This window comes from Leptopilina boulardi, unplaced genomic scaffold (assembly GCF_019393585.1).
Source record: "Leptopilina boulardi isolate dan_hultmark-lab unplaced genomic scaffold, ZJU_Lbou_2.1 LbouV2_38, whole genome shotgun sequence".
NCBI classification, from domain to species: Eukaryota; Metazoa; Arthropoda; class Insecta; order Hymenoptera; family Figitidae; genus Leptopilina; species Leptopilina boulardi.
In genome coordinates, this window is record NW_026137951.1 from 5221418 (window position 1) to 5248221 (window position 26804).

Sequence of the window (26804 nt, forward strand, 5' to 3'; positions counted from 1 at the left end):
TCCTGTAAGGAGGATGCATGCACGACGATATCGTCGAGGTAAACGAACAACTCCACTCCATTCATTCCACAAAGCACCTTATTCATTAGTCTTTGGAATGAACTTGGGGCTCCTGTCAACCCGAATGGCATACGCAAAAATTCATAATGTCCATCAAATGACGAGAAAGCAGTTTTTGGGCTGTCCTTCGGATTCATTGGAATCTGGTGGAATCCGGAGGCCAAATCGAAGACAGAAAAAAATTTCGCACCGCCCACGTTTTCGAGAATTTCAGAGATGTTCGGAAGCGGGTACCTATCACCGATCGTTTTCTCGTTGAGCGCGCGATAGTCTATTACCATTCTCCATTGTCGATTTCCCTGAGCATCGCGTTTTTTGGGGACAATCCACAATGGTGAATTATAGGGTGACGATGAATTTTTGATAACCTTGGCCGTTAACAAATTTTCTAATTGTCTTCTAACTTCTTGTTTATGCACGGGCGGATAACGGTACTGTTTGTGGATAACGGGAATGTCGTCAATGGTAGGGATGTCGTGTTGTACAAGATTTGTCCCAGGTAGTTCGTCTTCAGGAAGATAAAACAGTTCTGGAAATTCATTAATTATTCGATAAATGTGATCAATTTGTTCCGTGTTAAGGTGTTCGGTAGATATTTTACTTTTAATAAGATTTATTCTTTCGGTTTCCGACAATTTTTCTATTGTGGGGGAATTAGAAAGAAATTCATCTGGTTCTGAAGCTTCTGAAGGATCTATATCGCAGGGTATGATTTCCTGTGGGTGAATTTGGACGCAAATTTCTGATTCGCTAGTGTTTATGGCCATTACGAGACACTGTCCATTATTCACAGATACGGCCGCATTTCCTATAAAGAGCCCTTCACCCGCGTCGAGTAACGGCAAATAACCCTCGGTTATTTTATTGTTAATGACAGGAATAGCAATCACTTCCTTACTACGGGCTTGTATGCGTAATACTCGTTGATCAAGATTTGCATTAAAAGAGTTGTTTGATTTAATAAATGGGATCGGTCGCAATGGTTGGCACTCAGTTACAATTGTATTGTGGTGGAAAGAAATTTCTGCTCGTGTTTCGCGTAAGAATTCAATCCCAAGAATTCCATCACCTTTGACGGAAAGTTTATCTCTAGTTACATGAAACGTAATATCGCGACCGAACATCTTTATTTTAGCGGATCCTAAAGTAGCAAATTGCGCGAAAGTTACTCCTGTTATCAACCGTAAGTCAGATGTGTCAATGTAAGTTTTAGGATGTAGAGAATTAATCCATATTAAATTTATATTAGATCCTGTGTCGACTAACAATCTTCCTTTTCCTAATTCGAAATTAGGTGATTCAACAATTATTTCTGGGCATCGTTCCTCGTGAACGCCTTTCGCATTGTTTCCACGGTCACAAATCGATTTTGATCGAGATATATTTGGTTTGAGGTTGAGACACAGTTCACGCTCACTCGGGGAATCCGGCGAACGGCTATCGCGTTTAAATGCTAGGTTTGTTCAGTAGCAGGTATAGGGGAAGGATTAGAATCCTTTGTACTAGAATTAGATCGAGTCAGCAAAATTGGGGTTGTATTATTCGTATGAGATTCAACAGGTCTTGGATTTTCAAAACCATTTTCAACAGTGGGCTGAAAAATTAGATTTTCCTGATCGAAACAACAGTTTGGGCATATTGGAGAAAGATAAGAGGTTCCCCTTTGACCGGATGTAAACGCGACGGCTTCAGTGCGATTATCGCGCGGTTGACCAAATCTATTTTGCTGATAATTTGTATTTGGTTGTCGTTGAGCTAAAAATGGTTGGTTTTCGACTGGCCCTGGACGGAAAGCAGCTGGAGTTTGAAAACAGGAATTGGGAAAATCGCGTAAATGACAACCGTGCTTCTCTGACATTTCATCGAGCCGTTTTTGTTCTTCGATTGCATAAGTGATGGCTTTACTTAAAGTCACGGGTTTCCGATCCGAAACTCGAAATTCTAAATTTCCTCGCAATCCCATGACAAAGGCTTCGAGTGCGCTATCGTTCACTAGATCTATCTTTGCTTTCTGCTCCATTTCCGCCGAATCTCGATATGTTATTTTTATAGCTGCTTTAGCCCCGCATAGTAGTCGTTTAATCCGTCGCCCAAAATCCGAAATTGTTTCGTCTCGACCGATTTTTGCAAGTTGTAGTTCACGCATAAAATGCTGGATTGAATGGCTTTCAGTGCAAATATGTGCTCGTAGGTGGTCTGCGAGGCTCTCGATAGTAGAGAAGGTTTGTCCTGCATCGATACATTCTCGCGCTTTACCGACAATTTTTGGCATCACTCCCGAAACAAAGGTTTTTTCATCGACCGTGGGAACTGTCGCATGGGCGGTCTCGATTGTCTGAATAAAATCTCTGAGATCGGGGTTGTCCCCGTCAAAAATAGGAATTGCTGCATAAGCAGATTGAAGGGAGAAGAAATTCGTAAAACTCGCGAAAGCCGCGCTCATTGCTGCCGGTAACCTATCCATTGCAAAATTTTATTAATTACGTTATGTATATGTATATAAAAAAAGGAAGAATCAGTTAGAACACTCGCGACACGAATTTCGAACACAATTGACGCGCACCACAAATTAAACACAGTAATAATATAGATAATGTAGCACAAAACAAATAGAAATAAGAAAAGATTTAGTAAGTAATTGCAAAGTACAGAAAATGATAAAAAGACTGAGAATATGTATATGTTTGAGAGAAGATACAATTAGAGAGATATATATGACAAGGTAAGTTGTAAAGCATATCCCACCGCTGTCACCAAGTTTTTTTCACTGTTACGAATTCACTAAAGGTTAATTCGTTATGAATGTTTAATTATTATAGTTCCTACCGAGCGGCTGGTAGGTACTTAGGAATACACTAATTTAAGAGAGGTCTCACCTTACGTTGTTATATATCTCATCTACTTGATAAAAAAAAAGAAAAGCAATAAAGAGATTGAGGTTAAATGGTGATATTAGTATTGTCAGTGGTTTATTATGGTTAGAGGATAGAAAGGAAAAAAAGGTGAAATGCCAAATGATTATAAGTTACAATCGATAGTTTATTAAGAAGAAATAGAAATTTAGATAATTTAAATTGACTTACTCCCCTTTTCGTTCAATGTAAAGACAAGATGTTATAGTTGATATCAACAGAATTAGTAGCCCTAGGGAACTCCTTCGTTGATGATTACACTTATATATAAAAAAAACGAATTTAACTCTAATATTGCCTCAAGACCTAAGTATGAGGTATCAATCCAAAAGACTCAAGTCCTAAGAGTGAGCCCTGGTTGAAGAGAAAAAAATAGAACTGATTAAAAATTAGCGAAGACTGAGTGACGAAGTTCGTAGGACCCTAAGCACAAGTTCCTATGTTTAATGGAAGGGATAATGTACCCTCCCAATTTTAGTTTTCCAGCGAATTATTAGGTACCTTGTGAAGGTAGAGATGGAAAATTAGGCCCATTTTCTAACGCCCACTATTTGCTAAAATTAAGTGGTCGAAATCAATGTACTTGACTACACAGCCACGCTACCTGAACTCCTTCGAGATCCGAACGTGCTGTGTCTTTAGACTTTGGGCTTAAGTTTTTCATCTGATTTATTGTTGTCCATTATGACAATTTGTAGAGTAATATAAAGTCTGATAAGACTTCGCCTGGGTTCCAAAACAGCGACACTCAATATTGCTCTATTGTAATTTTAGTTTGAGATTTTTTTTTGTATTAGCCATCAACGAAAGATAATCCCATGACTACACCTTCATTGAAAGTGTTTTATTATTGTAGATACAGTTTAAGAAAAAAAATAAATAGTACAAGCGACGAACGAAAAAGGTTTCTTTCTGTAGATAAACATTATAAAATTCTTTTACGTATCGGATGAATATAAAAATTTACAGTATGCCTAAGTATAATATTAATAAAAATAAATTACTGTAGTGTAATGTACGGAACAATAGATTAAATTTAACAATAGAAAAAAAAAGATTCAAGAAAAGATTAAGTACAATTTGTATAAATAAATGCTATTCTTTTCGAGAAGAAATTAAAGTTTAGGTTACATTTTGAATTTCCATTAGTATAAAATCCTAACGCGCAATTTATTGGTAAATAAAATAAGAAATATAAAAACTAATAAAAAAAAAGGTTTCTCTCTGACCCCTCTGTTCAATATTCACGAAGTAACGAATGTTATTCAAAGAAAAAGAAATATTAATAATATAATTACATATATATATATATTATCAAAAAAAACTTTTAAAAGCTTGGGACGTCACATTTAAAATACCTTTTTTTACAATTATTATGAATAATAAGAATAGATTATTTAAAATACTTTTTTTTACAATTATTAAGAATATTAAGAATAGATTATTTAAAATACTTTTTTTACAAATTTTCATCTTTAGTAAAAACATATTGATTATTTATCACATTTAAAACTCCCGGCACATCATTTATTTTTAAAACTACTCGAGGCACTTGGACATCTTCCATGCATTTTTGCAAATATTTGTCTATGGTGAAATTTAAACAGGTAATGGTAAAGTCAAAACGTTCTTCTTCGTACCATTCGATTGGTATTAAAATTGATGGTTGCACTGTTGTATGATCATGAATGTCTTCAATATTGGTGTTAATAAAATAATACTGTCCATTAATAGTAAATAATTTTGCTGTTGTGTTACCCAATTTCACTTCAATGTCTGGTTCAATATGTGTTTCCAAAAATGTATCACAATATGTGTTGTAACGGACTTATTCCTTTATAAAAAAAATAAATAATAATAATAAAATAAAATTTGGAGTTTACAAAAAAAATAAATATTAATAAACAATTACACGTTAATAAATAATTACAGAGAATTTTTATCAAGAGCTAGAATGACAATAAACAAACATTAAAATAATAATAAACAATAAAATAATAATAAACAATAAAATAATAATAAACAATAAAATAATAATAAACAATAAAATAATAATAAACAATAAAATAATATTAAACAATAAAAGCCAAAGTCTTTTAGTCCTTACAATTAATATCCGGAAATTAATATGGTTCTTCAATCAAAAAAAAATTAATTTGTTGGGCGCCACTCCTTTCTTGGGACAAATCTCAAAAAAATAAAAAAAAAGATAATATTCTATAACACAAATAGAACTAAATTCCAATAAAAGTAAAATTATAGAATAAAAACAAGACAAAAAAAAATATAGCAAATTTATCTAAAATTCAATTATCAGATTAAAGACCATCATTAATTTCGGGATAATTGCCGCTAGCTTAGACCGAGGAGGGGGGTTCGAGAAAGTCACAAATTACACTTAAAACAAGATAAATAACAATTAATTAAAAGAAAAGATTTCATTTCGATTTCACAAAATTTTCAAATATCCCGACATTCAACGATCATAGACTTATCCTAAGAGCCATTTTAAATATGATCTATATCAAATTTATCGCGACATATAGTAACGCAACAGTAAAGAAAAATTTTACAATAATCACAATAATTATTATAATAAAGAAAAGAAATGGCGCTCTTCAATAACAATTTCTCAGGTCAAAAACTCACGAACACGTGGTCAGCAAATCACAAAATTAATATATTCTAATAAAGATATTAACATAAAACAACAAAAAAAGAAGGGTAAAAATTAATAAAAGAATAATTTCAATTATCGCAAATCGAACATTACGATATCAAAAATTTGGGAAATATTATCATAAGACAATTTTATGATAATGGGACGAAATTATCGTAGATCACACACTACGATAATTAAACACTAATGATGGGAAGAATTTATCGCAAGACAACTTTACTATAAAAGGAATCAGAATTATCGTAGATCGAACACTACGATAATAAAAGAAAGAAAAACTATCAAAACAACTTTAATTTTAAATAATTGACATAATATTATAAAATTATGGTCACGTGGTTGAATGAGAAAAGTCATTCTTCTTTTATTTTGAAATAATAAATAATTAACCAAAAAAAATTATGTTAAAATGAAAAGAATTAAATTTATAATAATACTTTAAAACATTGTAGAATCACAAACAATATTCTCACTCAACCACGAGGCCGGCTGAACCACTTACTATAGTTTACAAAAAAAAAATAAATAAAAGGAAAAGGGAATATTATGACGTGACTTACATTTTGTTGCTGTCGAATATCCAACTCAACGTCGATTTAATACACTTTTACTTTTATCAAAGAAAATTCAATCAAAATAACAAATACAACACGACTACTGCCGATGACCACCAAATTGAAAGAGAGCTATTAAGGTCCTAATTGCCGGCACGCTTCTTCGTTCGTCCCCTCTCCGCTCACCCGCACCGGGGTCTACTTTTCGGTCTTGTATTAATCCGCCAGGATAGGAGCGTAACTACGGTGGAAAATAGTGACTCAGGGGTATATTTTCGGTTGTAGATTCATGCTTCCAATTCTGTTTTCGTTTTATTATTCTTTATTTCCTGTCGTCACCTCCGAGTAATTCAATTTTTATTGAAAACATATGTTTAATATTGATTTTTAAAAAAATCGATAATTAAAATGTTGGTAATATAACAAGGGAAAACTCGGGCCTGAGCATAAGGTGTCTCTTATTGTACAAGGGAAATGACAAAGAAACTATTTTTCATATTAATCTCTAGAATATTCCTTCGGAATTCTAAATAAATTTAGAGATTTACGGAATCAAATATATTCCGAGGGGTTCTTTTGTGAGATTAATTTTTTTGAAGTCGAATATAAAATATAGCGGGTTTTTCGATGTAGTGTTGACGAATGTTGTAGCTTCCTTTTTGTGTGAGGACGGATGTGATGAAACTGCGTATGTGCAATGACTAATTCCAAACAGCTGAACCGGAACCGGGAAACTTCTCTGCTTTTGAATTTGGCTCGGCACGTTACATATAGGGAAATTCAAGTAAATTAATAATAAATTTTTAATAAACAAATATTTCGACCATGACCTGAGAAATTGCGGCAGTCCTCGGCAATCGTAGTGACTAAGGATTTTATTTACGTAAAAAAATAGATTTTTGTTTATAAAAAATTGTGCCACGTCAGTGTCTATTGCTGAATTTAAAAAGGGAATTAAATTGTCCTGTGAATAATAATACCAATCGAATGGTACAGTGATTTGCGGTTGAATTTGCACGTAATTTGTCACATGTTCCATTTTTTTCCAATTAAATTTTTTAAGAACTGTAATTAAAAAAATTTAAATTCTATTATAACAATCATTTTTTTTCTTGTTAGACAATTTTGTCCTTATGTCTAAAATACATAAAAAGAACAAAAATGTTTGAAAAATAAAACTTACTAAAAAGAAGTTTTGTCACATCACATAATCCTTATTCTTTAAAAGCTGATGACCGATTTCACTTGTGAGGATTCCTTGAGAGTATTTTTAAATTTCCAATAAAATAAAATCTAAAGAACTATATATGATATAAGAAAGAGAAAAGCCGAATTTTACTTTGAATATAGTTAAAATTAAATTATGAAATAATCTTTTTTTTTTAAACATCTTGATTTGAATTGCGCTGAAATAAATTCTTTATAGGGGTAAGGTTAACTAGCTACAAAATTAATTATACTTTGTGATTATACAAATTTAATTATCTATTTATTAATAGAAAAATATAGCTTACATTTTAATAAAAAGAATTAAATCTCTATTATAATAGTTTCTTGTAAATATATATTTTTGACAATTTTATCAACGACGAGGGGTTTGATTTTTTAATTGTTTGGACATTTGACATCCTTGACATTCCTCGAATCTTGGTTTGACATTTCCACACTGACGGCAAAAATTTCGATCTGGGGGACAATAATAGGGACAATTCTTATGGCGATGATTACGACTATCACAATTCCAACAGCCAGGACGGGGGCTACGGCGAAGCCAGTTAATTAGGTCTTTTGAAACATTCTGGGGCTGTTTCACTTTTAAGTTTAGTAGCGAAGGGAGAGTTTTGGTGATTTCTGAGAATCCACGTCGTTCACGATTTTTATATGGGTTTGGTTTTTCGGACTTTTCTGGGAATCGAATGTTTCTCGGCGACTGAGAACGATTGGGTTGTGACTTTGGGGATTGTGACGAGTGTCTTTCACGGGGAGGTGACAGAAGACGGCGTAAGGGTTTTCTTTGTGTGGACTTGGGTCTAGGACTGACAAAATTTTCCTTTAATATTGGGTGAGGTCTTTCTAAGTAAGTTAAAGGTCTGGGTCTATTTAACGAGGGGTTTGAGTTGTTATTAGTATCGGGTGGAGTAGGAATTGTTTGTGATTTTTGGGAATCAGTATTAATTAAGAATTCTACGTCAGGGTCAACAAATAGTGAAGATTCCTCATCTAGGACAAGGATATCTTGTGATTGGTCGTTGGGGATATTTTGTGAATTCTCGAGGTCGACATCATTCGGGAATTCAATTTGGTCAGTATTGATAGAAGATGGTTCTTCAAAATCTGAATCTAAGGAGAAATCCATTACGGGGTCTATAATTCTGTCTTCAGAGATAGTCGACGCGTCTTCTACGTCGATATTTTCTGAGTTTTCTTCCATGGACATTGAAATTTGCACATCAGGGATAATAGTGAAAGTACTATTAATGGAAGAATCGGCAATTTTATCGGATTCTGGGATAATGCTAAAGGAACAACTGGAGTTTGATTCGATATCTATTTCATCATCGATATTTATAACATCTACTATGTCGGACGAAATAGAGGGTTCCTGGGACAGTTCTACAGGAAGTTGGTTAGTTGAAGTTACGGGTTCCTGGGTCAGTTCTACAGGAAAGGGGATTTCTGTCTGGACCTCGACATGATTCTTTTCAACGATGGGTGGACCTCCTGGAGTTTGACTGAAATAGGATCGGACTACAGTCTCTGCCACTATTACGTTTTGTTCGTAATAATATTTTTGTTCTGCTGTAGCAGCAGATTTTAGGGCATGGGTCAAACCGGGGTACAACTCATCAATCCTTTCAAGAATTTTTATATAGGGTTTCATATACTGCCAGCTAGGTTGTCTGAAGTTACGGTCTATGTCGTCTTCGGTCCATGATAAATTCAAATCGGCAGGTTGCCGATATTCTTCCAATGTGCGTTCTAACTCGTTGACACGCAGTAATAGTTTCCGACTTCTGTCTCTCTTTCCGTCACGCAATCTGAAGCCTCCCGTAGAAGACTAGGGAATTGTTTCTCCCTCTCTCTACATTTATTGAGCTGGACATGTAGGTCATCAATCATTTCCTTCAGGGCTATGACATCTTGAGATTCCAATGAATCCATGATATCGAGGTCAGGGCACCACGAAACAGCCAAATCTACGAATCAGAATCATAATTAGTACATAGAAAAGGTTTAATGTCTTTAATATGGAATTTACCCATTGGTTTAAGGGACAAATCACTTAATTCAACAACATTTGGGGAACGTATTTTAGAAACTTTATAGGGTCCAACAAATTTAGGACTTAATTTAGAGGTAATATTTTTAACTTTCGAGGACAACACTCGACAGCGAGTGAGAACTAAGTCTCCCACGGAATATTTTACAAGACGATGATGTTGATCATAATATCGGGATTGTTTTTGGTAAGCTTTATCCATATTTTCTATCACCCAGTCTTTCATTATTTGGAGCTTTTTCATTCTCTCTTCCCATAAACTAGGATCTGGTTGATTAATATCAGGGGACTCTGTTGATTTGTTTCGTGACTCATGCATTGGTATTGGATGACGGCCGAAATTAAGGAAGGCAGGGGAAACTTTAAGGGAATCGTGAATAGCTGTATTATAGACAAATCGGAATTCTCCTAAATATTTGTCCCAGTCACGGTGATCATCTGATATAAACGAGATTAGCATTGTTTTTAAAATTCGGTTGACTCGTTCTACTGGGTTTGCCTGTGGATGATAGGGTGGCGTTGTTGAATGGTAAATTCCGTATTCTTGAGCTAGAGAGCGAAGGACGTTGTTGATGAATTCAGTTCCATTATCGGTTAGCAGTACTTTTGGAGTACCCCAGCGATTGAGAATTGTATCCCGTAGAAAGTCTGAGATTAATTTTCCTGTGGCATTCCTGAGAGATTTAACCTCAATCCACTTCGTGAAAAGATATTGAAGAACAAGGATATACTTGAATCCAGCACGACTCGGGGGAAATGGCCCCATGATGTCGGCTGCTACGACAGACCAAGGCTGCTCTATTATCCTTTGACCCATAAGGCCTGCGGGTACCGACTGATCAACTTTACAGGACTGGCAGATTTCACAGAACCGAACATATTTCGCGACTTCACGATAGCATCCGGGTCAATAGTAATCGGTGGCTATCCTTATGTATGTCTTTTGGGTACCTAAATGTCCTGACTTAGGGTCATCATGTGCATTTTGTAAAATCTGTTGACTTTCTTTTTCAGTTGGGACTAATTTCCAAGCATTTAAGTCTTCAACCAAGGTTGAAATAACAGGGTCGGGACGGTGATAATATAATTTGCCGTCGGAAATCTTCCAATTAGGGAAACGTCCGGGAAACTCTGTTACCGAAAGATAACGTCGAGTATACCAAGAATTATCAGTCTCTTCAATTTTGTAAAGTGTTTCCTCAGGAATAACTTTTTCGTCATCAGTATGTGTTATAGGAATTCGTGAAAGGGCATCGGGGACATGATGCAGTGCTCCTTTGCGATGTATGATTACAAAATCGTATTCAAGTAAGCCTAGAGCCCATCTTGCTAATCGACCGGTAGGATTTTTTAGATTATGGAGCCATCTAAGACTGCTATGATCGGTTATCACGGTAAAATGATAGCCCTCAAGGTATGCTCTAAATTTCTGAATGGACCAGATAACGGCAAGGCACTCTTTTTCTGTTGTAGTATAATGTTGTTCGGCTGCTGATAAGGTTCTACTCGCGTATGAGATGACATGTTCAATCCCATTTATCTTTTGTGTCAATACTGCGCCAAGACCTACTTCACTGGCATCTGTTTGAAGTTCGAAGGGATGGTTAAAGTCAGGTCTGGAAAGAACAGGGGCAACCGCGAGATATTTTCGAATATTTTCAAAGGCATCTTGTTGGTTTTCCGTCCATTGCCAATGTTGCTTTTTACCTAATAATTTATTAAGTGGAGATGCTATAGTTGCATATTGGGGAATGAATCTGCGGTACCAACCGGACATTCCGAGGAAGCGACGAAGTTCTTTTACGTTTCTAGGGGCAGGATAATCTTGAATAGGAGCGATCTTATCAGGATCGACTAATAAACCTCTCTCATTTACTATAAACCCAAGATATCGTACTTGTGGGACAACAAACTCACATTTGTTCGGGTTGATTTTCAAACCAGCTGTTTTTAATCTGTCTAGGACTTCTTTCAGCCAGACAAGATGTTCCTCAAAAGTTTCTGTCACTATTATTATGTCGTCTAGGTAAGTGAAACAATAGGGTTCCATTTTAGCGTCAATTAGTTTATCTATCAAGCGTTGAAATGTAGCAGGGGCATTTGTTAAACCAAAAGGCATCCTATTGAATTGAAACAATCCACGACCAGGAATAGCAAAGGCTGTTTTGGCTTTACTTTCCTCCGAAAGAGGTATTTGCCAAAATCCTTTGTGGAGATCAATTTTTGAGATATAACGAGCTTTCCTTAATTTACTCAAGATGGCGTCCATCTGAGGCAGAGGATAAGTGTCTTTTACAGTAAGGGAATTAAGGACTCGAAAATCTAGACAAAATCTATATTCTCCGTTAGGTTTCTTAACAATAACTATCGGATTTGACCAATCACTTTGCGAGGGTTCAATAACTTTATCGGCTAACATTTGTTCGAGTTCTGAAACAGTGGCTTCTAGGACCTTCGGTGAAACAATATAACATCGTTGTTTGACTGGTTTATTATCACCAACATCTATTACATGCATTGTTAAACTTGTAAGGCCAGGTTTATCAGGAATTTCCGGCAGATTTTCTTTCAGGAATTTTTCTAATGTTCCTCTTTGAGAGGCATTGAGTTCCATCAATCCGGCACAGTTTTCCAAAACCTGCTCTCTAGATTCAAAATTATAGACTTTCTTAGATTTACCTTTATAGCTCCAAGTACGGGTTGTAAAGTCAGCTTGGATTTTGTAATATTTAAGAAAATCTAATCCGAGAACCAAAGGTTCTGTTAAAGAATCTAACACGCGTACTTTCAAAGGTTTCGATTTTCCATTTAGTTCCACGGGCAATACTATCTCTTTTGACACTGTTAACAACTTACCATTTGCTAACTGAACCTTACCGACCTTTTCTGTGACTGGAAAGTTTAATTCTTTTAACATCTCTAAACATAGAGGGCCTATAAAAGTTCTCGACGCTCCACAATCTATTAGAGCTTTTAGGGCGTGATCATTCACAAGAACAGTGACATATAGCAAGGTTTCGGGACGTGTAGGTGCCGAAAAAGGATAGTTTAAATCTGCTAAATTGAAACAACTGTCAGATATTTTATAAACAAAATCATTTACAATAGTTCCTTTATCCTGTGATTTATTTTCGAAAGAATCGCTATTGCAAAGGTTATTTTTAAGAGGCCTACTCTCTTGTAATGAATTAGTTTCTGAAATGACATTATTTTTAAGAATAAAGTTCCTACTATTCTTAATTTTCTCGATATCCTTTTCATCAATATAATAACGATTAGATTCACAATAAATAAAAATATCAAGATCTTTTGGACTATACACTCCATTAATTTCAGATATATCAGTTTCCAATTCAAACACTTTATTTCGATTTTATTAATTGTAGATCTTTTTCTCTTAGGTATTTTTATTTCTTTTCTTTCTAATAAACGATAAATGGTATCTCCAGGTTTATTTAGCTCTGCTGGGACTTCTTTAGGTTTATTTTGTTCTTCTGAGACATATGTATATGTGGTTTGTTCCTCCGGGACATCTCCAGGTTTAATTTGTTCTTCTGGGACATATCCAGGTTTAATTTGTTCTTCTGGGACATTTCCAGGTTTATCTTGTTATTCTGGGACATTTCCAGGTTTATCTTGTTCTTCTGGGACATTACCAGGTTTATCTTGTTCTTCTGGGACATATCCAGGTTTAATTTGTTCTTCTGGGACATATCCAGGTTTAATTTGTTCTTCTGGGACATTTCCAGGTTAAAATTTGTTCTTCTGGGACATTTCCAGGTTTATTTTTAATTTTTGATTCCTGAGATCGTTTTGATATTTTCTGGACCGTTCCGACCTCTTTTAACGATCCATTTAATCTTTTCCCGAGCAATTGGGACATTTAGGTTTGATTATATCTTTCTTACCACATGCATAACAAATTATATTTTTAGCTTCTGTACAATCTTGATGGCGGTGTCCCAATTGGTCACAGTTCCAACATGTGATTTTAACTTGTTTATTGGGAATATCTTTAGAATCTGATTCTTCTTTTGATGAAGACTCTTTCTTTGATTTTTCTTTAGGGTTTATTGTTATTGATTCAAAAGATTTATTTTTATCTTTTATGGAGTTATTTGTTGAGGTTTTCGAATTTTTAGGGGACTGTTTGACCATTAGTAATTCTTCTAACTCACTTCCTTCTTCTTCTTCTTCAGAATCTTCCTCCATTTCTTTAAGATATTCTCTTCTCGTTCTCGTTTCGTTTGTCCTTTTTGGTTGAAGTTTCACATTCGATCCTCTATATGCAAGGTCAGGGAGTAAACAACTCTCGGGTTTTGGGGGTGCTGAATATGATCGAGCAACGCGGAACGATTTTTCAGCAGCAACTGCTATTTGTTCAAAGTGTGCGAAGTCTCGTATATTTGTGCGAGGAATAATAAGGTGTAAACGGGGTAACAGGTTTCTGTGAGCGAAATTGATTTCCTCATATTCGGTCAATCTCGGTAATAACCTGTCGAACATGACAAGCATGCATGTTAAAATAATCTGCAACGGGTTCTTGTTCTCCTTGTGTTCTTCGGAATATATCCTGCATCAACTCGAACTGAAAATCAGGATCACTGAACCGATTTCTGAAATCTCTCGCAAAATCTTCAAAATAAAACCAACGATTCCTATATACGTCATACCATCTAGCGGCAATTCCTGTGAGGAAAAATGGCAGAAGGTTTAGAAGATCTTCGTCTTCTACAAAAATCATTGTTCTTCCTTTTATTATTCTTTTTATAAACACGTCAGGATCTTCCCTGCGCGCTCCTGAGAATTTCAGATCCCATTTTCGCATTATTTCATATGCCTGAGCTGTAGGATTCAAGCGATTACGACGATTGAAAGGTTCTTGATAGTTAGGGTTAAACTGCTCATGACTTCTACTTAAAGGTCTTTCTTGATTGAATGGGATGTCATAATTAAATTGAACTCGAGGTCGTTCATCGATTTCTCGATTTAAATTTTGAGGGGGAGTTGTATTTTCATTTCTTAGATCGTTTTGATAATTGCCCGCTCTCCTATTTCCCGCTTCTCGAATGGACATTCTACTAAAATTTCTTTCAAAATCATTTGTTAATTTCGTTTCTCTATTTAATATTGGATCTCGAATTCTATTATACTCATTATAAACTAGAGGACGATCATAATAATTTCGATGTAATGATTCATTCATACGAGTGTCCAAATTTCTTTGTAATCGAATATTATCATTATTTCTATAAGACTGTGAAGGACGCTGATAATAATAAACTTCATCTTGTCGAAAACGTTCTGAATAATGTTGCGTCGGTGGTAGTGACTCGTATACGGGTGGGGGTGTATTAGAATCGGTTTGTCTATTCGCGAGAACGGTTCGATTTTGAATAGTTGAATCTGCATGAACGCGATGTACAGAATTTAAAGTCCTTTGCGGATCACAATTGCTAACCTGAACATTATTATTATTCGCGGTTGGTTGTCGAGGGATGGCACCTAAACTTTGGTTTCGTTGAATATCATCATTGATATTGAGGTTTATTTCTCGTAGAACTCTATTTTCCTGAGCAGCAACAGAAGCAGCACCATCTGCTTGATTGTTGCGAACATCGTTTAAAGATTGATTATTTTGAGTATCGGGGCTTAAAGCTGACGCAGTAGACATACTAATATTTTGTTCAAGAGGCGCATTTAAATTTGGAATTATTGTTTGATCGCCGGTCAAACTCGGGTTAGGGGGTAAATTAAAATCAGAAACATCCTGTGTTTCTTCGGGTATGTTTTCTCCTATATTTCGAGAAGTACGCTCATAATGACGTAAGCGTCGTCTTCTTTCATCAGCCGTACCTGGTATTGGTAATCCTCTATTCGTCAGTTCAATTTCTAATTCTCTTGAATTTAAATTGTCTATCCAAGATCTTCCATATTGATTCATTTTGAATTCTAAAAAAAATTATTTGCTTCGAGTAAAAAAAATTAAAAATAAATTATTTAATCCGCGTTTTAAAAGTTTAAACAAATTAAAAAAAATAATTTTTAAATTAAATAAAATAAAATTTTATTTCAGCGCAGATATAAAAGTATTATTAAAAGCTATTATTTCAATATTAATTGTAAACATGGGACTGCTTATCAGCAAACACAATGGGAACAAAGAAATCAATTATAAAATAAATTTTCAAAACATAACACAAAAATATAAACTCTCAAGGAATCCTGAAATTAAAATTTATTAGACATATTTTATAGTAAATTCTTGACCAGAGAAAACCATCTAAAGAATTCCATAATCGTTGAAATAGTAAAAAAATGACATAATTATTTTAAGAAAATGTGACTTTCTACTTCGGCATTGCCCCACGTTGGGCGCCAAAATTTGTAACGGACTTTTTCCTTTATAAAAAAAATAAATAATAATAATAAAATAAAATTTGGAGTTTACAAAAAAAATAAATATTAATAAACAATTACAAGTTAATAAATAATTACAGAGAATTTTTATCAAGAGCTAGAATGACAATAAACAAACATTAAAATAATAATATAAAATAAAATAATAATAAACAATAAAATAATAATAAACAATAAAAGCCAAAGTCTTTTAGTCCTTACAATTAATATCCGAAAATTAATATGGTTCTTCAATCAAAAAAAAATTAATTTGTTGGGCGCCAGTCCTTTCTTGGGACAAATCTCAAAAAAATAAAAAAAAGATAATATTCTATAACACAAATAGAACTAAATTCCAATAAAAGTAAAATTATAGAATAAAAACAAGACAAAAAAAATATAGCAAATTTATCTAAAATTCAATTATCAGATTAAAGACCATCATTAATTTCGGGATAATTGCCGCTAGCTTAGACCGAGGAGGGGGGTTCGAGAAAGTCACAAATTACACTTAAAACAAGATAAATAACAATTTATTAAAAGAAAAGATTTCATTTCTTTTTACAAAATTTTCAAATATCCCGACATTCAACGATCATAGATTTATCCTAAGAGCCATTTTAAATATGATCAATATCAAATTTATCGCGACATATAGTAACGCAACACTAAAGAAAAATTTTACAATAATCACAATAATTATTATAATAAAGAAAAGAAATGGCGCTCTTCAATAACAATTTCTCAGGTCAAAAACTCACGAACACGTGGTCAGCAAATCACAAAATTAATATATTCTAATAAAGATATTAACATAAAACAACAAAAAAAGGAGGGTAAAAATTAATAAAAGAATAATTTCAATTATCGCAAATCGAACATTACGATATCAAAAATTTGGGAAATATTATCATAAGACAATTTTATGATGATGGGACGAAATTATCGTAGATCACACACTACGATAATTAAACACTAATGATGGGAAGAATTTATCGCAAGACAACTTTACTATAAAAGGAATCAGAATTATCGTAGATCGAACACTACGATAATAAAAGAAAGAAAAACTATCAAAACATCTTTAATTTTAAATAATTGACATAATATTATAAAATTATGGTCACGTGGTTGAATGAGAAAAGTCATTCTTCTTTTATTTTGAAATAATAAATAATTAACCAAAAAAAATTATGTTAAAATGAAAAGAATTAAATTTATATTAATACTTTAAAACATTGTAGAATCACAAACAATATTCTCACTCAACCACGAGGCCGGCTGAACCACTTACTATAGTTTACAAAAAAAAAATAAATAAAAGGAAAAGGGAATATTATGACGTGACTTACATTTTGTTGCTGTCGAATATCCAACTCAACGTCGATTTAATACACTTTTACTTTTATCAAAGAAAATTCAATCAAAATAACAAATACAACACGACTACTGCCGATGACCACCAAATTGAAAGAGAGCTATTAAGGTCCTAATTGCCGGCACGCTTCTTCGTTCGTCCCCTCTCCGCTCACCCGCACCGGGGTCTACTTTTCGGTCTTGTATTAATCCGCCAGGATAGGAGCGTAACTACGGTGGAAAATAGTGACTCAGGGGTATATTTTCGGTTGTAGATTCATGCTTCCAATTCTGTTTTCGTTTTATTATTCTTTATTTCCTGTCGTCACCTCCGAGTAATTCAATTTTTATTGAAAACATATGTTTAATATTGATTTTTAAAAAAATCGATAATTAAAATGTTGGTAATATAACAAGGGAAAACTCGGGCCTGAGCATAAGGTGTCTCTTATTGTACAAGGGAAATGACAAAGAAACTAGTTTTCATATTAATCTCTAGAATATTCCTTCGGAATTCTAAATAAATTTAGAGATTTACGGAATCAAATATATTCCGAGGGGTTCTTTTGTGAGATTAATTTTTTTGAAGTCGAATATAAAATATAGCGGGTTTTTCGATGTAGTGTTGACGAATGTTGTAGCTTCCTTTTTGTGTGAGGACGGATGTGATGAAACTGCGTATGTGCAATGACTAATTCCAAACAGCTGAACCGGAACCGGGAAACTTCTCTGCTTTTGAATTTGGCTCGGCACGTTACATATAGGGAAATTCAAGTAAATTAATAACAAATTTTTAATAAACAAATATTTCGACCATGACCTGAGAAATTGCGGCAGTCCTCGGCAATCGTAGTGACTAAGGATTTTATTTACGTAAAAAAATAGATTTTTGTTTATAAAAAATTGTGCCACGTCAGTGTCTATTGCTGAATTTAAAAAGGGAATTAAATTGTCCTGTGAATAATAATACCAATCGAATGGTACAGTGATTTGCGGTTGAATTTGCACGTAATTTGTCACATGTTCCATTTTTTTTCCAATTAAATTTTTTAAGAACTGTAATTAAAAAAATTTAAATTCTATTATAACAATCATTTTTTTTCTTGTTAGACAATTTTGTCCTTATGTTCAAAATACATAAAAAGAACAAAAATGTTTAAAAAATAAAACTTACTAAAAAGAATTTTTGTCACATCACATAATCCTTATTCTTTAAAAGCTGATGAATAACTAACCTAATGCTTTGAGACACATTAGGGTTATAATTATATGTATATATAATATATATAACATATATATACAAAACCGCTGCCAAGTTGAAGTATGTATTTTTGTGTTCATTCCATGAACACTTTGCTTCCTCATGGAGTTATTTTGCGATCAGTTTACGATTTTTTATTTATATTTATGCAAACAGGTTTTTATCAATATTATTTATTTTTAAAATGTCAATAACTTTGGATAAAGTAATCGTAAAATGTTCGTTAATAGGTCAAAAGATGCGTCTTGAAAATCTCTACAAAATGAAACTAAAAAAACTGTAGGTGTCATAACATTTTTTTAAAGTTATGAGCAAAAAACGATTTTTTATGATTTTTAAAATGTCAATAACTTTGGATAAAATAATCGTAAACTGTTCGTTAATAGGTCAAAAGATGCGTCTTGAAAATCTCTACAAAATGAGACTAAGAAAACTGTAGGTGTCATAACATTTTTTTAAAGTTATAAGCAAAAAACGATTTTTTATGATTTTTAAAATGTCAATAACTTTGGATAAAATGATAGCAGATTGTTCGTCAATAGCTCAAAAAATGCGTCTTAAAAAACTCTACAAAATTAAGTAAAAACATCCCAACTTTCAAAACATGTGTTTCAAGTTATGGGCAAAAAACGATTTTTCAAAAATTTTAAAAGTCAAAAAAAATATAGTTAATATGTATTAATTTGTCCCAAAGTTTTCTCATTTTATGTCCCCAAGTGAGATCTACAATTTAAAAAAAATTCAGCCCTAAAGCTCTTATAGAATTTGAGATATTTATGAAAATGTAATGTATATACACACACACACACACACATACGGAATGACATTTTCTAAAAATGTCATTTTTGGATTCCTGAGGTCAAAAAACATAAAGATATGTCAAAAAAATGAGTTCGAAAAATTTCGCGAAAACAATACTTCCTCCATGAGGAAGCAATATATATATATATATATATATATATATATATATATGTTTGTTATGTCTATGGTTCCTATAATTGTTGATTTAATAATTCTCCGGAAGCATCGAGACGATTTTTTGTGATAAGTTTTATTTAAATAATTTTAAGAGTGGTTGTAGCCCCAAGGAAATGTATCTGTTGTTCTTTGAATCAATTGCCTCTTATCGTCTTCCCAACTAAGGACAACTTTATTTTGTTTCAAAGTATAAACTTTATGTTTACGACTCTGACTTAAAAATTTTATCTTAATATGATTCTGTTGATTATATAGAGACTGATTAAAATCATCCATCTTTATTGTTTTTAATGTAGCTTTTTTTACACCTTTAGCTTTCTTTTTCTCATCATTTTCATCAAAAATTTTAAATGCATATAATTTTGAGCGTAAACCAATAAATTCTTCTATTATTTTTCCACATGTTTCATCTTTCATTAAACCTAATACTTTTTTATTACATAAAGGTATTCCATATACATTATTCGGAGGGTAGTCAGAGGTGTCAAATTTCATGATATCTCTTTTTATATATTGGTAGAAATCGTGAACATTTAAATCATATATTAAACTATCGGTGTCTGTGTAGAGTAATTTTGCTTGTTGTTTAAAATTCTTTTTAATATTATTGTAATGAAAATCGTAAATTATTATTTTGGAAATATCTAAAATAGAAAAACCCATGTAAATAGGTTTATTAAAATTAATTTTTAATTTATTTAATTCAATAATAACCATATCCTTTTCAAAAATAATACAACTATGAAAATATGGTTTACCAATTAAAGTCTTCGCACCGTACCTACCATCCCATTTGGTAATTAACCGAACATCTTTATGTTTTCTAACATTTTCCATAGTTTTTCCAAATACAGAATTATTCATAAGTTTATAGAAATTTTTTTCAAATTCATTATTCGATTTTTTGCGTAATTCTGTATTTAGATCAATATAATTTTTTAACATTGCGTCAAAGACAAGTCCAGGAGCAGTGTAGTAATGTACAAACTATAGGTGGATATACAAGCTTTTCTAAAATTTTCAAAAATATCTGCGAGCAAAAAAACATCTGTTTTTAAATGAATGAATTTATTTATAGGTAATAAACTAATCTTTCCTTTAAACATTATTGCTAAAGCTTTAATAATAAAATGAGAATCGTAACCAGATAAATTATGGAAAACAACTGGAATGATATAAAAAATCTTATAGTTTAAATTACAGCTTTGATGAGCAGCCCCGCGATATTTACCTGTGAAATGGCAATGATCACGGTGTTTAATGTCATTTTCTTCAAATTGTTTTTCACAAATATGACAAAATTTAGCTGTTTGAAAGTCTAATTTTTGTTGATCTGTAAGTGATTCCATTGGTATAATATTTTTAAAGCATTCTGTATCTAATGATTCAGCTAATGATTTTAATTCATTTACAAACCACTGTATACAATCTTGACCACGATAAAAATTTGTTTTACAAAGTGACTCATTAAAACTACATTGTAAATAATATGCTACACTCATACGAACATGCCTTTGATAAACAGATGTATCAAGATTATTAGTTTCATCCAGTGATTCTAAAAGACATTCAATATCAGCGTATAAAACAAAAGGAACATTATCTTTAAAACGATGATTTTGAAATTTAAGTATTTTATTATTTGCATTTGCTAAAAATAATCTACAATTATTCATTTTTTTACAAGCTAATCTATGTTGTTTAAATGAAATTTCTGTAACAAAGTGACATAAACATCTATCACATATTAAAATATGATGCTCATGTCTTGAAATGTTTGAACCTACTAGTCTTGATAGATTTTTTATTAAGGTAAAATGATATATTGAATTTTTTATATTAATATTAATATCATTTCCAATATAATCATCATCATTAATATCAATAAGATTGTTTTCTATCATAAAAAGATGAATTACAGGTAAATCAGATTTTTCTTGACTTAAATATACTGGAACAATGTCTCTATTTTTACCTTCTAAATCTTCACAATAAATGTTAATACTTAATTTATTCATTTTTTCAAATTTTCTTATTCCATCAAAACTAATAGGAAAGTCAATATTATCATATTTTAAGACATTACTAAAATGTGGATATGAACTAATTCGATATGGATGTGTAGATGTTGTAGGATATAACGCTGCTGTTATGCACCAAAGAAAACAATATAAATCATTATTCTCAATATTAATAATAGCTTTTTTCTGTTTAATATATTTCGGTAAATCAATGTAAGTTGAAAAACCTACTCCAAATGCATCATATCGATTTATATTTACTACTAAATTAATTATTTCAATTTAAGACCATCCTGAATCTCTTTCTTGAAATTCTTCAATTTCTACCAATAATTTATTTATCACATTTTCATTATACCATTCATTTAAATCTGTTGCAGGTGAAATGATTTCATTTTTTGTAGTCATATGTTTTACATCAGAAACCATTTCTCCTTCTTTTAAAGTTAGAAACTTTCCATAAAAAATTGTATTTACCTTTAAATTGGGATGATTACTTAAACTCTTTTTAATATTTTTAATAATCAATGACTTTGAATCCTCTAAAAAATGTTTACAATCTTTATGAATAAAATTTATTACTAAACCTGTTTTTATACGATATTCAAACGCAGTCTCTACATCTTGCCATTTGATTCTCTTCACATGTAGATATGATAAACTACCACCTTTTTTCTTTAATTGATCTATTTTCATAGTGAAAGCTTTTAAAAGAGCTAAACATGAAGCTAAACTCAATTTTTCATTCACAGATAATATTTCATCCTTTTTCTTCATAAATTTCTTCGTTAAACGAATATTCATTTTTCCAAATTTTAACCACTGTTCACATTCCAGAGAGCTTATATTCTTCTTTTTTTCCTTTATTAAACTATAGGCCTCTTGCATAAAACGCACAAGCAATTTTATTTTTTTCATAGACATTTTCAATATATATTTTTTCAAAGAATGTATCAAATATTCTTGAAGAAAAATTTTAATTCAATAGAAAAAAAATCAGCTTTTGTATAATTAAGAATATTAACTTCTTCTTCTTTTACTAAACGAATGTTTAATTTCTTAAACAAATAAGTTAACTTTAACAAAATCACTTGGTTCAATTTAAAAAGTAAAACTTATTTTAAAAAAGTGTTTCCAAACTGATTATCAAAATGGAAATAATTTCATTATATAAAAACTTTCGCCTTTTATAATCCTCAATTTCTATTCATCTTTTGTAAAATCATTTGTAAATGTAAATCATTTGTAAAATTTTATTGAATTTTACCGTTTCGTCTTCAAGATAAAAATTGATAAAGTTTGAAGTTTTACATGGGAACAGTGAAAAAACTTGAAAAATCACCATGTTTTTATTGATTAAAAAAAACCGTTCTACAGATTTTTTTAAAAAACTAATATGTTTTAAATTATGAGTTTTTACAGCTTTTAAAAAAATATGAAATTTTTTGCCCGTTTGGTTTTGAAGAAAATGTTAATCAAAGTTGCCCACTTTTGAACTTTTTTTCCGTATTTAAAAGAGAGAAAGAAAGAAGTGGCAACAGCGCTTGAAGTCTCTAGAGAGATTCGATGAGTCGAACTCGAACGCTTGAATCTCGAACAGCGCAGAGGGACGTGATTGGTCCGCGCTACATAGCGCGCTTTTTGAACGAATGCAATGTGTTTGTCTAACATATTCATTACATTTTGTCGATTTATCATGTTTATCGACGTTATTTTTAAGACAGAAAGTAATAATTATTTTTTACAAATAAATTTAAATCATATTGAATATAAATAAAATATTTTAAATAAAGAATTAAAAATGACGGATATTTGAGGTGATATAATTTTTACAAATAAAACGTATATTTTGTAGAAAAATAATATTAAGTAATTGAATTATTAATTAAAATGAAAAGTATTTAAAAAATTAAATTTTTTTATTAAAAGAAATAAATATAAAGTGTTTTAATTTCTTACAAAATTAAAACCAGTTATTGTTGATAAATTTCAGAGTTTATTATTAAAAAATTATTAATAATTATTTAAGTGTTTTATTAAATTGAATATCTTTTTGTTATCATTATTAAAAAATATGAATATTTTTTAAAATATTTAAAATTATAATTTACAATTAATTTTCTTGTAAATATTTTAAATAATTAAATTCATTTTTTAGAAAATTCACTGATTGATAAATGTATAATAATAAATTGAAAGTAACAAAATTTTACAAGAAAATCTAGAGGTTGGGGTAAATTTTAAGTAAATAAGAAGCAATGTAATTTAATTTATTTATTACAAAAATGAAAATATTTTATTTATTTATCTCGATATAGTGATCGAGGTAACTTTGGTAACTCTTTTTTTTACATATTTTACTTACACAATTCGGTAAATCATTTATGTAGATATAGGTATTATTTATAACTTCCGTAACTCTTTTAAAAATATTTTAATATAAAAAAACGTCAAAAAAACATAAATTTCCTAGTTTGAAACAAATTTTTCTCTTTACAATGAAACACATACTCCATAAACTAATGCTTATCGCAACTTACCTCAAATCCCTTTTTAATCAACTTAAGAATTTTTAATCTTATTAATAATTTTATACTGAGACTTTTTGTTGTTGGTAATTCTAGGCTTACCATCTTCTAATTTTTCCGATAATATATGCAATAATGCTTCCTCGCCTTTCTGTCTATAGCATTCTTTTAAACTATCCACAGTTAAGGATGCTCTAGCCATTTTTTTATTAAAGATTGCGATACAATACTTTTGAAAGGAACCAAGCTGTCCAAATTTTCTTTTAATTTATTACAATCCAAATGTTCTTGTAAATAAGTATCATAATTTTTCCTGAAATGCAACAGTTCATTTTCCTTATCGATGGAATCTATTAATTTCTTCAAAACTTCAACGTCAAATAATGCGTCATGAAAACTCGTGTCTGATGTCAATTCTAAAAGATCTTCAGCTAGTGTCCCCAATTTAAACATACCTGCACCTTTTCTGTCAGGAAAATGCTTTTTCAAAACAGCAATACTGTCCGTAAATCCAATGACATTACTAAATTGCTGTTGTAAATTGCAATTAGTAATAGCTCCGATTAAGTGAGAAGCATCGAACTTAGCATTATGTGCTACAAGTAATACCGGTTTACCTGATAAACACAGAAATTGATGAAATGACAATAGTGCATCTTTCAAATTGACAGTCAATATTTCTTTATTATCTTTGAATAAATGCCCTTTTTTTGTAGTCAACCCAGTTATTTGTGATGCAGAATGGGATATGTTTTTAGTCGGTGTTATGTACTCGCAAAATTGAAAATTTTCAAATATTGCTCCAATTTGTAAAATTTCATCTGTTTTAGCTAACCCTGATGTTTCTAAATCGAAATAAACAACGGAATGTGACTTTTCACCAGTAAATTTCATCTCGTTTGCATCATTTTTTAAAGCAATTGCACAATTTGACCTATATTTTGTCCCCTCCTTTCTCTCATTAGACTGTCTTAATTTTTCTCTTTCCTTTAATAATTCTTTTCTACGCAATTTTCGGCTTAAATCTACAGCTCTCTCGACTCGCAATTTTTTAATTTTATCTGCTTTTGAGACATACGACTTCGTGAATGTACCGGGCTTAATATTGAGATTATTAGTAATATCTAACAGACTTGACTCTCCATCATTTTTGGCAGAAACTGCACTAGCCACTCTGCAATCAGCTGAAGCACTTTTGCTGTAGCAAATATTTTTTGGCAATTTATGTGCAATTATATTATTAACGCTTTCATTCCTTTGGCTTGATGCAGCTACGCAGAATTTACTGGAGTTATCAGCATATTTACAAAAAACATCTTTTAATTTTTTTTTCAAAGTATCTCCTGTCAGTATAATTGTCTGATCTTGTGATTTATCACCGCGTGAACACCAGTCGCCACAATTCTTGTGATTTCCGAATACATGGTCAGGAATACTGCGTAAAACATTAGCCAACTCTTTGCTCTTTCCCCTATTTTGTGCGACGGCATATGAAAAACATTTTTTTAAGTGATCGATAACACCTTTTCGTTTTAACTCTTTACAAGAATTAGATAGTTCGTATAAATCTTTACCAAAATTTTTACTTAAGTGATTTTTATCCGAAAGCTTGTGTACAGTTTCAAAATTTCCTTTTTTTACTGCACACATTGTACTACTATCATCGTCGCCAATCACTACTCGCACCTTCAGTCCTACCTCTTGTAAAATTGAACTGTTGTTAATTAATGCTGCTCCAGCATCCGATTCCATAGCTTTTGCACTACCAATGAAATTCTTACGACAGTCGTGTTCTTCTTTATGACCTTGATCACACAGATGCGCGGTTGCCAAATCTCAATTCTCGGACAGTGAGATGGTGTAACACTATGTACATACATACGTTACTCTATGTGTGAGTCGGCCAGTGGAGCTCAACTTTTATGGACTGTAACTATTGGTAATAAACTTACAGAAAACCCCGAATATAATGAGTACCGCTTGAAGGGATGAACTTCCTTAAATTATTTTTCTTAGAATGAATTACTAAGCGAAATTTATACACCATAGAATTTGCGCATTAAATAAACAAAATTCTCAGGTGGTGTTTTTCACATCTAATATTTAATAAAAAAAATTATTTACATTATTTTATTCTTAGAAAAAATAATAAGCAATATTTTTTATATCAAATAATATAACGTCTTAAATTAAAATCTCAATTGCAAATAATTATGCAATTTATGAAAAAAAATTTTTTTGTTAAAAATAAATTTAAAAATCTTTTCTATACTTACCATTAATCCTCTAAATATAACATAAACTTTTCACTAACACCTATTTATTTTACTTATACTTATAATTATAAGTTTCACAATTTTTGTTGAAAAAAAATTTTTTTCAAAGGAGAGGGGTGGGGAACGTTCATTAAAAAAAACAGCGAAAAAATCGTTCTGTATTTGGTTTTTTATTTTTTTTTCTTATTTAGCACGGATTTGAACCAATTTTTTTTCAGTGTCGGTAAGTGTCGGTTACAGGTTTCTTGGCGTAGAACCGGCACAGTATATCTACTAAAATATCCTAGATCTGTCTAAGAGAAAAAAAATTATTTTTGAAAACAATGACCTTACCCAGTGGGCACCAAGATATCTTTAGGATGACTTTAGAACGTTCCAAATTGTCCTAGGACATTGCGTCAATGTTCCAAAGACATAAAAAAGACGACTTAAAGACGCCCAAAGTATATTCTATGTCTTCCCCAGAACAGTCATAAGAATGTCCTAAAATTGTCCCAAA

At 31.7% G+C, this 26804-nt stretch overlaps 1 protein-coding gene across 1 annotated transcript; it reads right to left on the minus strand.

Annotated features, from left to right (window-relative positions):
• Positions 1–24212: 24212 nt before the first annotated feature.
• Positions 24213–25781, minus strand: LOC127288246 (uncharacterized). The gene has a single exon (XM_051315603.1). The coding sequence runs from the start codon at positions 25779–25781 to the stop codon at positions 24213–24215; it is 1569 nt and encodes a 522-aa protein (XP_051171560.1).
• Positions 25782–26804: the final 1023 nt, after the last annotated feature.